This window comes from Tamandua tetradactyla, chromosome 5, assembly GCF_023851605.1.
Source record: "Tamandua tetradactyla isolate mTamTet1 chromosome 5, mTamTet1.pri, whole genome shotgun sequence".
Classification (NCBI taxonomy): Eukaryota; Metazoa; Chordata; class Mammalia; order Pilosa; family Myrmecophagidae; genus Tamandua; species Tamandua tetradactyla.
Genome location: NC_135331.1, coordinates 90720269 through 90734433, shown reverse-complemented (window position 1 = coordinate 90734433; position 14165 = coordinate 90720269). Strand labels below are relative to the sequence as shown.

Below are 14165 nucleotides of genomic sequence, written 5' to 3'. Positions count from 1 at the left end.
TCTTAAGTTCCCTTTCTTTTAGATAAAAAACCCAAATTAAAAATTGAGAGGAGACACAGCCCAAATGTGTTTTCCTTAATTTCCTTTACTATCCTTTTCTGCAATTTGTTCTAGGTTTATAATATATCTGTATTTCCAAATAACTGATAAAATTTATTTACCTTTTCCTGTCATTCTTTCAGTAGCTATTTAGGAGCCTGGACAGTTTTTCATATTTGTTTTCAGCAGGCCTCATAACTTCTCGGCCTTTCTCTAGCTTGCTTTTTAAAAAACCTCTAGCAAGAAAGTTGATACCAGTGTTCTCTAAAGTTAGGTGCTGCGCATCAAAGGAAATTGCCACTTTCTTTATTCTTCTCTTTGACCCTTAGCTTTGGCAGTTGAGGAAATCAAGAATGAATTATGGGGCAGGGTGGGGACTGATTCATGACCAAAATCCTGTAGTTTATCTTCTAAAAAAAAAAAATCTCTTTTGAGTTCAGTTTGTATAGGCAGGAGGGTCTCCTTATTTGACAGAAAAAGCAAAGTTTATGTTAAATTGTGTCATTTTAGAAAGTTTAAGGTGAGTAAATTCCTGGATTCTTTCAATGACATAGATCATGAAATAGCCAGGTTGATGTATTTCTCAGTCTGCTGGTTAGTCCTGGTTTATATCTATTGTCCTGATACAATTGTTAATAACTCCTTCTTTCACTCTTAGGTATCCTAGTTTGGACAATTTATGGTCACTCTAAATTGTAAAAAAAGGGAGGGAGCAGTTGATAAGTTGTGATTCTAGTAATTATAAGCATTTTTGACACAAGAATTATGTCTGCCCTGAGTTTTCCCAAACACATATAAAGTAAAGGCAAAACCCACAAGGAGCTGATAATTCTGGAAACAATAGCTTTTAGGTTTCTGTCTATTGATCATTTTTTTCTGCAGTAACAATTTCCAGATATGACAGTATCAGAGTCAGCTGGTAAGCTTTTTATAAATAGAGTTTCATGTACCTCACTGCAGACATCCATTGAGTTTATACCTTGATTTTAACAAACTGTATGCAGTGCAAATGTATGGACCACCTTTATCAACAAGCGTTTACAACTAGCATATAGAAGAACATTTCTTTCTACCATTTGTATGATGTTTAGAGTTCTTAGTAGTGACTGACTTGAGCTTCCAGGGTATGCTTGGCACTAACGAATTGCTTTTCTGTTTCAGATGTCATCTGGGTGATTCTCAGTGTGGAGGTGGGTGGACTTTTAGGAGTAACGCAGCAGCTGTCATCTTTTGAAACGGAGTTCAACACACAGCCACATCGCAAGGTAGAAGGAAACTTCAACCCGTTTGCCTCTCCCCAAAAGAACCGACAATCAGATGAAAACAACCTTAAAGACCCTGGGGGTTCCGACTCGATCAGCAAAAACACATGGGCTCCTGCTCCTGACCAAACCGAGCAAGATCAGAATAGACTTTCACAGAACTCTGTAAATCTGTCCCCCAGCAGTCACTCAAACAACTTATCAGTAGTGACTTACAGTAAGGTATGTGCCCTCGGAGAAGAGGAGAAGGGGTAGGTGGTGGGCTGGGATTTGTGATACCCCTTCATGGCAAACCCAGAAGCCTAGAATGCTACTCCTTGGAGGAGGTTCTTTAAGACTGCTCAGCTTTTCTGCCGATAGCTTCAACACAAAAACCTACCCCTTCTCCCCTCCCCTTGCCCCCAACTCTTCATGACTGTGAATGTTGTTTCATCCACATTTATAATTTAATCCTGTCTCTCTGCCCTGGTTTGGGCATTGAAAGAATGAAGTTCTTCTTTACCTTCAGTATTCGCAAAATGAAAGTGTATCAGCAGCCATGCTTCCAGTGTAAATGTATACTAAGCTTAGAGCAACAATACCCAAAAACCTTTGCAATTTGTTCCTATTTTGTTATTTTTGGTTTTGAGTAGGGACTTTTTTTTTGAGGAAGACAAGCTCAATCATTTGTCCTAAGTATTGTTGTTGGGCTTTCTTTTTACCCTATTTGTGTCTTCTTGTTGATGTCTTTTCAGTCTGTCATGGCCCACAGTCTCCTTACCCACCACCCAGAGTGGTCCAAGTGATAGTTTAACTTGTCATATGTGAGGATTGAGAGAGTTGTTTTTTGAGTTAAACATTGTTTTAAATGTTCTGAGTTTTGCAAGGCACTCTTGTTGGTATTTGCCTCCCTTATTTCTGATCTATGCTTGCTAATTAAACAGTGTCTTCCACAGTCTGCTAAGCTGGTAATGGTTCCTGGTTGTTGGCTTTTGGCTAGTTAAATAAAGCCCTGATTTTGAGAGCTCACTGTGGTAGGCAGTTCATGTGGCAGGATCCTGTAAACATTCCTGTGCATCCTTCTTGATTAATAATGCTGTGACAGTAGCCCAGCATCTCGCCTAATCTAATCAGATAAACTATTAAGGCTGTCTTTGCTTTGTGTTGGCCTTTACCCCCAAAATTTTAAAAATAAAATTGATATTTAGGGGTAAGTTGCTTTGTCATAAGAATGATATTTTTCTGACCTGCGGTTTATATATGGTCTAGATTAAGAGGCACATTATGAAAAGAAACCTGGCAGTGTGAATCCTTTTTTTCCATATGGTCTAGTAAGAGAGACTTCCTTCAGTGGTGTAATAAAGGATTAATTTATTAATTGATTGGATTGTCATTATAAAGGAGTATATGGCATCCTGTTAATTTTAAAGGGTATGAGAGAAGTAAATTGGCAAGATAGTAAATTGCATATATTTCAGCAAAGACTTTTCACGTATTAGCACTCTAATAAAAGGTTTCCTCTAAGCTCCTATTCCTCCAGTTTTTTCTTCCTCAAATTTAACCTTCCAGAGTATGACTCTTCCAGGTGATGAGAAAGCTAGGTCCTAAGCTAAAAAAGCCCTGGTAGAATAGGAACTTTAGGCTCTTGAGTTGATGGAAAGGAGAGAGCTGAAGGAGGAAAACTGGTAACTCTAATCTTTCTGTAATGGAAGTCCTTCCACCTAACTGTGAGCTACCTGGCTCAGCCACCATTGTAGTCTTCGGAGAGGGCTGGTCTTCCTGTCTTGGGCACTGTACTCATCCCCCTCAGTTCTGAACCCATTAGTTATTTTCTTTTTCTTTGGGAAAGAAATTCTATGATGATTGCCCTGGGTGTTGTGGGGGCATTATTCTCTGCCAACCTAAGACTGGTAGACTTTTGGAAGGGCTGGGTTATCATGTGACTATTGAGGTATTTCTTGAAGTTGATTAACTCATAGTATGTAACCTGAATTTTCTCATGGACCCCATAGGATCATTCAGAAGTAGCATTGTAAGAACTCTAGAGAAAAGCTTCTCATTGGATAAAATATACAACAAGAAAACTATTAGTTATAGTGCATTACGAATATGAAACTTAGGTCCTAAAGAAAAATTAGAGCTCTCCTATTTTCTTAATCTAAGCAGAATCTGATTGAGAAAGCACTTATATGCGCATCCAGCAAGTTTTCTGAAAGCATTTCTGACTAAAGTTGAGTCAGCTCTCCACCTATTACCGCTCCTTAGGAATGGAACAGGTATAGACAGTCATCAGTATTTAACATATCTGTGTACTGTTTAGAGCAGTGTTTAGAGGAGCGCAAAAGAAATAAAAGACGTGATCCCCACCCAGTGAGAGTCTGTAGGGGAGATGAAATATGTATAAAGCAATTAGAGAACAATTCAGTCAAGGGTCAAGTATGAAGTTGGTCAGTAGAGAAGCAACACACAAATTATTTGATTTGAGTTTAATGGCTGGGGAGTACAATACGAATTGGAAAAGACAGAGGTAGGGGAGAGATGGAGTTGTTGGAAAGAGCTTTTCAAAGGATAGATGACTTTCAGAAGGACAGTGGTATAGAGAATAGTTTTAAGTGCTGGGGGCCAAATGAGAAGGGATCTGTGGTCAGGAGGTGGGGTGTGGACAATGGGAAATTGATTCAGTGGGTTGTGTGGGTTCCTTTTGGGAGCAATACATGAAAAATTACAAATGGCTTTGAAAACGAATTGAGACTGTACTTAAATGAATACAAGTAGACTTCTATTTTAAATCTTTGCTAAAGGCAAGACTTAAAAGCAGAGAGAATCCTTATATTTGGCTTGAGAATATATGATTTATTTATTTTAAAAAAACAGGCATGCTTCAGTTTCTAAAGTGTACTTGACAAAGAAATGAGATCGGTATATACTGGAGTTTTTTTAACTCTTACTCTGTGCCACGCATGCTGCCAAGTACTTTACATGTATCATCCTATTTTCAGATAAAGAGAAAAAGCTCTGAGGAACAAAGTAACTTGCCCAGTATAGCTAGTGAGAGGCAGAGCTGGAATGCTAATCCAGGTGCCGCATAAAAGGTTTTTCCTGGTAGGTGAACCTGGGCTTTCTCTGCATCCTCTTGTTGGGCTGCGCAGAGGGAAGGCGTGAACTGTTATCCAACTCTGAAAGAGGCAGGGTTGAAATAAGAAAGCTCTAATGTATTAAACTGAGGAGTGCCTGTAGCATCTTCTTTTCAAGGAGCTCCTCTGTTTGCCAAGTTTTTTAAATGGTGACCATTTGCCAAGTCTTTAAAATGGTGACCACTTTTCCTGGTTGATAAAAATAAAACTATTTTTGTAAGTCTTAGAATAACGAAACCATGTGATGTTTATTATAAGTAGCACCTTTTCAGTTATCAGTGAGTGGAAAAGAGGAAAGAGACCCCTGGGGCTCTGGAGTTGGGTTATGTGTTTTCACTTAATCCCAGGTGCCATCTTTATTGGATGGGTAAGAGGGTCCTTAATGTACAGATGTGGGATCACCAAGCTGGCAATGGATTTGATTTACTCTGAAGAAATTCCCTCCCTGCCATGAAGACTAGAAAGAACAGGATGCTCTTGGAAGCCCATGACCATAGTTTTAGTAGATAGATATAGTTTCCTGTTGCCTTTGTAGTAACAGTTTAACTTGTTAAGGTTGGTAGAATGAAATGAAAAGTTTGTTTCATGCACCTGCTCTGTGAGGGCTGGAAGCATGTATCAACATAATGGCACATCTGTAAATGCCAGGAATTGGATCAGTGCTCCATGCCTAGGGGGATATCCCTGGGTAGGTACACCTGCCCTAGCCTCATCCCACAACCTAGAGGGCCTGGGCTCTTCCCTGTATGAGAGCTGTCAGAGGGAATGAGAAAAGACAGTATTTGCTGACCTGCTCCAAGGATTCATAAATCTGGTTCCTTGCTTTTGTGAGAAATTGACTGGCTTCATTGTTAGCTCAGTTGTGACTGATCTGTCCCAGGTGAACAGTCAGATCAAGTGTTGGTGAAGGTTAGGAACTGTTTTAATTAACCCTTTTTATGTGATTAGCTCAGGAGCCTCTGAAGACAAACACAGTTACAGCAGGATAGATGTGCCCTCTGTTGATTCTAGGCTCATCTTGCTATCAGTTGTAGCACTCTGATTCTTCTCTGGAGGCTAGGATGGCTTCTGTTTGGACAGTGTGAGAGTAGTGAAAAGCAATTTACAGAGGTGTGGAAGAAGAAAAAAAAGTCTTATTAAAATTAAATAGTTCTTTTTTTAATATGCCAGTAATTTCTTTAATCTTTTTTTTGCGTGGGCAGGCACCAGGAATCAAACCTGGGTCTCTGGCATGGCAGGTGAGAGCTCTGCCTGCTGAGCCACCATGGCCCAGTTTCTTTAATCTTTAAGCTTTGGAATAAATGTTTCTAAGGAAGCCCTTACAGAACAAAAAGACACCAAATGGTCTGATCCAGGACAGCTGGAAATGAGTGTGGCAAAAACCAAGAGACTTTTCTTTAGGTCAGCCAAATACTTCATTTCCTTTCTCTGAAGGATTAGTGATGGGGGAAGAAGTCCCTCATTGCATTTATTTTGCTACTTAGACTATGGTTCTTATTGTATTGTCCTTATTTTAAAAAAAAAAAAAAGTTTGGAGCTGGTATATGTCATGCACTCCTCCTTTAAACTGGATTGGAGACTGAGCCACTGTTATTACTTCTGCCAAATGCTGGTTCAGAAGAAGAAACTTGTTATTATCTTTGTTGGGAGGTTCATCCTGCTTCTCCAGCATCAGCCACTGCTGAGTACCATCTGCCTGCCAGCCCATATTCCCACCTGCTCCTCTTCCACATGCACGCTCTCTGACGTGTTAATTAAGACATGAAAGAGATCTTTTTCTCTCCATTCAGGTGGGAGGTCAGGAATTGTAGTAGGGGGAGCAAGCTTTTGAAAAAGCAAATCTTATTTTTTCCACAATCACATTGCAAAAGCTATATCATTATACAATCATCTTCAAGAAACATGGCTACTGGAAGACAGCTCTACAGTTTCAGGCACTTCCCTCTAGCCTCTCTAATATACCATAAACTAAAAAGGGGATATCTATATAATGCGTAAGAATAACTTCCAGGATAACCTCTCAACTCTGTTTGAAATCTCTCAGCCACTGACACTTTATTTTGTCTCAATTCTCTCCTTCCCCTTTCACTCAAGAAGGTTTTCTCAATCCCTTGATGCTGAGTCCCAGCTCATTCTAAGATTTCTGTCCCACATTACCAGGGAGGTTAAACCCCTGGGAGTCATGTCCCACGTAGAGAGAGGGGGGAGGGCAGTGAGTTCACTGGACAAGGTAAATCTTTTGCTATGTGATCCTAAAGAGGTAATGGCTTATCTTCTTTGAAGTGACCAATAAGTTTAACATAATAATAATTTAGGGAGACTTAGTGAAATTGGGCCCAACATTTACCCAGGTCACAGGGCACTGAATATGAGCAGAAGGCAGGTGGCTGATGTCCTCAGCCAGGCCAATGGTTATGTGTGGTCTTAGAGGGCACCAGTATAATCTTCCGCAAAACCTCAGCATCTTCCTTGATTTGAGATGCACTTCTGTTCCTTGAAAGGAAGTTCAAAGAGAACCTAGAAGGAAAACTTGTACCAGTTGATATTTTATCCAGCTTTATTCTCTAGCAAAGGACAGGTAGTAAAAGTACACTACTCCCAGACAAAGACAGATGAAAGCGCAATAATCAAAGTGGTAAAACTTTCATTTATTGAGCACTTACTGTGTGCCAGGCACTGTGCTAGGGACTTTTTAAAATATAATTTTATTGTTAAAACTGTCAGTGTACATAATTGAAAGAGCCATATAGTTCCACAGGGTTTATTATAAGAAACACCAGTTGTCTCCACATGCCTTCCAATCCCTGGTTTTTGTTCCTCACAGGCTGCAAGCTTAGTGCCTGACACAGGCATTGCCTCGTTTATTCTGCATAACCCATGATATTTAGGTACTAATATTATCCCTACTTTACAATTCTGAGACTTACGAGGTACACAGATTAAATGATTTGCCCAAGGTCATACAGCTAGAAAGGAGTAAGACCAGGATATGAACAAAGCTCTCCTAACATTGTACTACATTGCTTCCCAATTACAAATAGTGTTCAAGTGCACATTTTGATTAGTTGATATAACTAACAGCTATTGTTAGGGAGGGCCTGCTTTCTAGTATGCTGTCACATTGCAAGTGAGGATCAAGCCAGTTATTGGCCAAATATTATGTGACTTCTGTACTACTGATCCCCCTCTCCCCCAAGGTATTACTGAATTTACAGAAATCAGTCTTTCTCTCTAGCCTCCAGGAAAGGAAAAGATTCCTCAGAAACCTTCATAGTCACTTGGGTTTAAAGTTTTAATGGCATCAGCATTTCCATTAATTCTGTCTTGTGGCAGCAGCATTTATACCTCTTGACATTATAAAATATGTCTGTAGTCCTTGATTATAGCCACAAGATATACAATTTTATATTTCTGGAATGAATTTTAAAATCTCCCTTTGAATATAGTATTTTGGAACTGGAATATTCTCAGGGATGTCTTATGATCCCTTTAAAGTCAGATTTTGTTTCTGCAAAGTCTGCCTGAAGAAAGAATATTTTAGGCAGAGAGACAGTCAGTACAAGCCCTGGTCTGGGTGTTTTCAAGGAACAGCAAGAAGGCCAGTGAGTTTGATCGATGGGAAGAATAGAAGATGAAGTCAGAGAACAGAAACCAGATCATGAAGGCCTTAAAAGTTTTGGGTCTGAGTACTCTGATGGAAAAAAAGGAACCATTAAAAGGGTTTGAGTGGACGGGTAATGTGGTCTAATTAATGTTGTAAAAGAATTGCTCTGGCTCCTGTGTGGAAAATACAGGGTGAGGGTAAAAGCAGTAGTACCATTAAGGAATTTAGTACAAGTTCTCTTTAGGCAAACGGGAGAGACAGTGGTTTGGACCAGGGTGATAGCAGTGGAAGTGGGAAGAAGTGGTCAGAGTTTGGATTTATTTCGCAGCTAGAGCTAATAGTATTTATTAATGGATTGGAAGCAAGATTTTTTTATCTAAGCCCTTAGAAGTTTGGAGTTTCTATCAATGCAGACGAGAAAGGCAATGATAGAGGTTGGGGACAAATCAGCAAGTTCTATATTGGGTACATTGGAAATTTCTGCAAACGTCTAAATGAAGATGTCAAGCAATCTCTCAGCTAGATATAGAGTCTGGATAGAGATATGAATTTGAGAGTCATATCACATAGATGGTAACTAATGCTATAAGATTCAGTGCAGTCCCCTAAATTAAAAATTTATATGCATTGATATGAATCTTATATGCATTTTAAATAAGTTAAGCAATATTGTTGGCCTTAAAAAATGTCTGTAACATTCTGACTGAGAATAAAAATTATCTCTAGGAACCCTTCCTTTTTGTACCTCAACAGCTTCAAAGCTCGCCAGCTCCATTTTATTTGCTTTGGGGCTCTGAGTCTTGTTTTAGGCTTCTCTGATGCTGGGTAGTCTTGTAGCTGAAATGAAACTAGTGCTCCCATGATTGCTAGCATATTTCGTTTTGGATACAGGAATACATTGTCTTACCATGCTCTGAATTTAGCATTTTAATTTCTGATGAAAGTTTCCAAATAAAGCAGGACTTTATTTGTAAAATTAAGTGTAATTTAGAAGTATGCGAATTTGGTCATCTCTGGTATAGATGGCAAAACTCAAGCTTCAAATTACTTACTGTCACTCCTCTAGCAGAATCTGGTGCAGAATGAAGATCAGAAGTTGTTGTACCTGAGGGGGAATAATGTGGGCTTTCTTAGAGTTCTCCTTAAAGTGGGACCCTTTCCAAAACTGGATGTTACCCTGCAAAGTCTTGAGGATCTGCTCTCATTGCCCAAGGGTCAGTTAAAACGGTTTACTTTATACAGAGTTAGTTTTGATATTAGTTAACCACCATGACTAAGGCCTCCTAGGTGTTCAGCCTGTGCTAATCCCTATCTTCAAAGAATGTAGTATCTGATTACATAGATGTGATACTGACATGCTCTTTGGGGAGAATGAGAGCTCAGTGAAGATGGAGTAAATTGAGTTCCATTTGAATTTTTAATGGTTGTAAGAATTTGGAAGAAGGGAAGAGCCAAGAGGGTGGCTTAGTAAGATGTGAGATTTAGTCCATCCTTCAGGGCAACTAGTAAATAGCCAGGAACAGTACAGAACAACTGCTAGGGCTACAGCAGTGACCAGACACACAGTGTACACCAGTCTGGACAAGCTGGACCAGCTGCGATCCCACCCAGAACCATGGGTTCTCCAAGCTGCAGCGGCTGGCACCCCTCCTCCACAGGTGCTTTCCACACAGGAAAGGAAAGAGACTTTACTAGCATCAAGGGCTGAGCGCAACCACACTCCAGCTGTGGAATTAATTAACAAATTCTGACTACTAAAAATAAGTCTCCAGCTCACCTGAACCTCGAGTAAAAGCTGAGGTTCCTGGTTTTCTCCCCAGTGCAGAGAGGGCAGGGTGTTCGGAAAAAGGAGAAACAAAAAACAAAAAGCAAGTTGTTTTTGGATCAGACAGCACAAAATACTTGAAAGGGTCTGGGCCCTAAAGGAAAGGAAGAGGCACGTAGGACTTGGAGATATATAGAGCAATGTACCAACTTAAGCTCTTGATTGGCAAACCAAGAAACAGGGGTCCTGCTCTGAAAAGGACTGTTTTTCCTTTTCTTTTTTGTGGCTGTGTTTCTACGGCTTGAATGCTCTTTGGATACAGCCACAGGGCTTCTCAGGCTCCAATTGCCCCAAGCATGGGCAGAAATTAGCTTCCTTGAGAGTTTGTGTGGAAGCTGTGCCTTCCCTGGGAGAGGGATGGGGCCCAGCTCAGGTGGAATCCTTCCCTCAAGGAATTCAGACCCCAGGGTCTGGAAAACTGAAGCAATTAAAGCCAGCCTACAACCTCTCCTCAGTCTCAACCATGCCCCAGCAGGGAGAGTCTGCTGAAGTTAAAGGTACCATATCACCTTACACTGGTGGGACTGGTAGGCAGACAAAGCCACATACTGGGCAGGATAAGAAAAACAGACTCCAGAGCTTTCATAGGAAAGTCTTTCAACCTGCTGGTCTCATCTCAGGGAAAACTGACACAGGTGACTCTTTCTTCCTGAGAGGAGGCCAGTTTGGTCTGGAAAAATCTGACTGCAATCTATAATATCTAAAGTAGACATTCCTAAGAGGAAAAAAAATAAAAGGCACCATACAAGCAGGGCAAGAAACAAGAACTGAAAAAACTATGATCTGTTAAACAATCTCCAGGATAAACTAATGAAGAAAATTAAATGCCTAGATGCCAGCAAAAAATAACGAATCATACTGGAAAATTGAAGATATGGCCCAGTCAAAGGAATAAACCAACAATTCAAATGAGATACAGGAGTTGAAACAATTCAGAATGTTCTAACAGATATGGAAAACCTCATCAAAATTCAAAACAGTGAATTGAGGAACAATATAAAAAAGGCAAGGGATAAACAAAAAGAAGAAATCAGAAGTCTGAAAAAACAAATCACAGAACTTATGGGAATGAAAGGCACAGTAGAAAAGATGAAAAAAAAAACAATGGAAACCTACAATGTTAGATTTCAAGAGGCAGAAGATAGGATTAGTGAACTGGAGGACAGGAAATCTGGAATCCGACAAGCAAAAGAAAATATAGGGAAAATATGGAAAATATGAGCAGAGACTCAGGGGATTGAATGACAATGTGAAGCGCACAAATATATGTGTTGTGGGTGTCCCAGAAGGAGAAGAGAAGGGAAAAGGAAGAGAAAAACTAATGGAGGAAATTATCACTGAAAATTCCCCAACTCTTATAAAAGACTTAAAATTACAGATCCAATAAATGCAACGTACCCCAAACAGAATAGATCCAAATAGATGTACTCTAAGACGCTTACTAATCAGAATGTCAGAGGTCAAAGAGAAAGAGAGAATCTTGAAAGCAGCTAGAGAAAAGCAATCTATCACCTACGAAGAAGGACTATCCGTAGAATTCTCAGCAGAAACCATGAAGGTGAGAAGACAGTGGAATGATATATATAAGATACTAAAAGAGAAGAACTGCCAACCAAGAATTCTATATCCAACAAAAATGAGGGGAAATTAAAGCATTTTCAGACAAAAAAATCACTGAGAGATTTGTGACCAAGAGACCAACTCTGTAAGAAGTACTAAAGGGAGCACTAGACAGATAGGAAAAGACAGGAGAGAGAGGTGTGGAGAACAGTGTAGAAATGAAGACTATCAGTAAAGATAAAAAGAAGTAAAGTTAGATATAACATAAAATCCAAAAGGCAAAATGGTAGAAGGAAGTACTGCCCGTATAATAATAACACTAAATGTTACTGGATTAAACTCCCCAATCAAAAGACATAGACTGGCAGAATGGATGAAAAAACAGGACCCATTTATATGCTATCTACAGGAGACACATTTTAGACCCAAGGATAAACATAGGTTGAAAGTGAAAGGTTGGGAAAAGATATTTCATGCAAATAACAATCTGAAAAGAGCAGAAGTAGCTATGCTAATATCCAACAAATTAGACTTCAAATGTAAAACAATTAGATGAGACAAAGAAGGACACTATGTATTAACAAAAGGAGCAATTCAACAAGAAGACATCATAAATATTTATGCACCGAGCCAGAGTGCTCCAAAATACACGAAACAGACACTGAAAAGAGAAATAAACACATCTACCATAATAGCTAGAAACCTCAATTCCCCACTCTCATCAATGGACAGAACATCTAGACAGAGGATCAGTAAAGAAACAGAGAATTTGAATAATACAATAAATGAGCTAGACTTAACAGACTTTAAGAATCCCACAACTGCAGGATTCACCTTTTTCTCAAGTGCTCATTCATCATTCTCAAGGATACACCATATGCTATGTCACAAAGCAAGTCTCAATAAGTTTAGAAAGATTGGAATCATACAAAACACTTTCTCAGATCATAAAGGAATGAAGTTGGAAATCAATAATAGGCGGAGTGCCACAAATATATGGAGGCTCAACAACACACTCTTAAACAACCAGTGGGTCAAGGAAGAAATTACAAGAGAAATCAGTAAGTATCTCGAGGCAAATGAAAATGAAAACACAACATATCAAAATTTATGGGATGCAACAATGGCAGTGCTAGGAGGGAAATTTATTGCCCTAAATGTCTATATCAGGGGGCCAAGATGGCGGCTTAACAAGGTGGGCATTTTAGTTCATCTTCCAGAACAACTACTAAATAACCAGAAACAGTACAGAACAGCTCCTGGGGCCACATCAGTGACTGGACACACAGCGTACCCCAGTCTGAACCAGCTGGACCGGCTACAAGCCCCCTGAGAACCATGAGTTCCCCAAGCCACCGTGGCCGGTGCCGCTCCCCCACAGGCTGCTTCCCAGAGAGAAAGGAAAGAGACTTTACCAGCACCAGGAGCTGAGCGCAATCAAACACCAATTGTGGAACTAATTAACAAATTCTGACTACTAAAAATAGGCCCCCAGCTCAGGTGAACCTGGTCAAAGCGGAGGTCGCTCATTTTTGCCCCAGCGCCAAGGGGGCAGGGCTGACGGAAAAAGAAAAAAAAAAAAGAAGGAAACAGGTTTTTGTGGCTGTGTTTCTACAAAGACTTGACTGCCTTTGAATACAGCAGTGGGGCTTCTCGGGAGCTTGGGGAGAATGAGCAGAAACAAGCTCATTCACCCAGGGGAGGGGTGAAGTCCAGCTCAGGAGGAATCCCTTCCTCAGAAATTACCAGGGCTTGGTAATTTGAAGCCTTTAAAACCAGCTTACAACCTCTCCTCTGTCTCCACCATGCCCCCAGCGGGGAAAGTCTGCCAAAGTTAAAGGTGCGCATCATCTTATGCTGGTGGGACCTGCAGGCAGACAAGTGTCACATACTGGACAGGATAAGAAAAACAAAGCCCAGAGACTTCACAGGAAAGTCTGTCAACCTGCTGGGTCTAACCCTCAGGGAAAGCCGACACAGGTGATTCTTTCCTCCTGATAGGAGGCCAGTTTATTCTGGGAAAATCCGGCTGGGGTCTATAATACCTAAGTAGACCCTCCTAAGTATGTGGGGGCGGCGGGGAAGGCACCACACAAACAGGGCAAGAAACAAGAAAACGAGAACTGAAAAATTCTCCTATGTTAAACAAAATTTAAGCTAAAAGTCCAGATAAAGCTGAACGGAATGTCAGAGAACAGAGAGACAACAAATTCATCCAGCAAGAAAACCTTAGATAAAAGAAGTGAAAACAATCTCCAGAATAAATGAATTAAGGTAATTAAATGCCTAGATGCCAGCAAAAAATAAATCACACTAGGAAAATTGAAGATATGGCCCAGTCAAAGAAACAAACCAACAATTCAAATGACATATAGGAGCTGAAACAATTAATTCAGACTATACGAACAGACATGGAAAATCTCATCAAAAACCAAATCAATGAATTGAGGGAGGATAAAAAGAAGGCAAGGAATGAACAAAAAGAAATCGAAAGTCTGAAAAAACAAATCACAGAACTTATGAGAATGAAAGGCAAGGTAGAAGAGATGAAAAAAAACAATGGAAACCTACAATGGTAGATTTCGAGAGACAGAACATATGATTAGTGAACTGGAGGATGGAACATCTGAAATCTGACAAGAAAAAGAAACTATAGGGAAAAATATGAGCAGGGACTCGGGGAATTGAATGACAATATGAAGCACACGAATATACATGTTGTGGGTGTCCCAGAAGGAGAAGAGAAGGGAAAAGGAAGAGAA

General features: G+C 40.0%; 1 protein-coding gene across 2 annotated transcripts in view; it reads left to right on the top strand.

Annotated features, from left to right (window-relative positions):
- ILRUN (inflammation and lipid regulator with UBA-like and NBR1-like domains) overlaps positions 1-14165 on the top strand; it is a 184588-nt gene that overhangs the window by 152307 nt on the left and 18116 nt on the right. For both annotated transcript variants that reach the window (XM_077161532.1, XM_077161533.1), the window contains exon 4: positions 1201-1523. In XM_077161532.1, coding sequence (XP_077017647.1) covers positions 1201-1523 — 323 coding nt within the window. The remainder of the gene's footprint in view (positions 1-1200; positions 1524-14165) is intronic.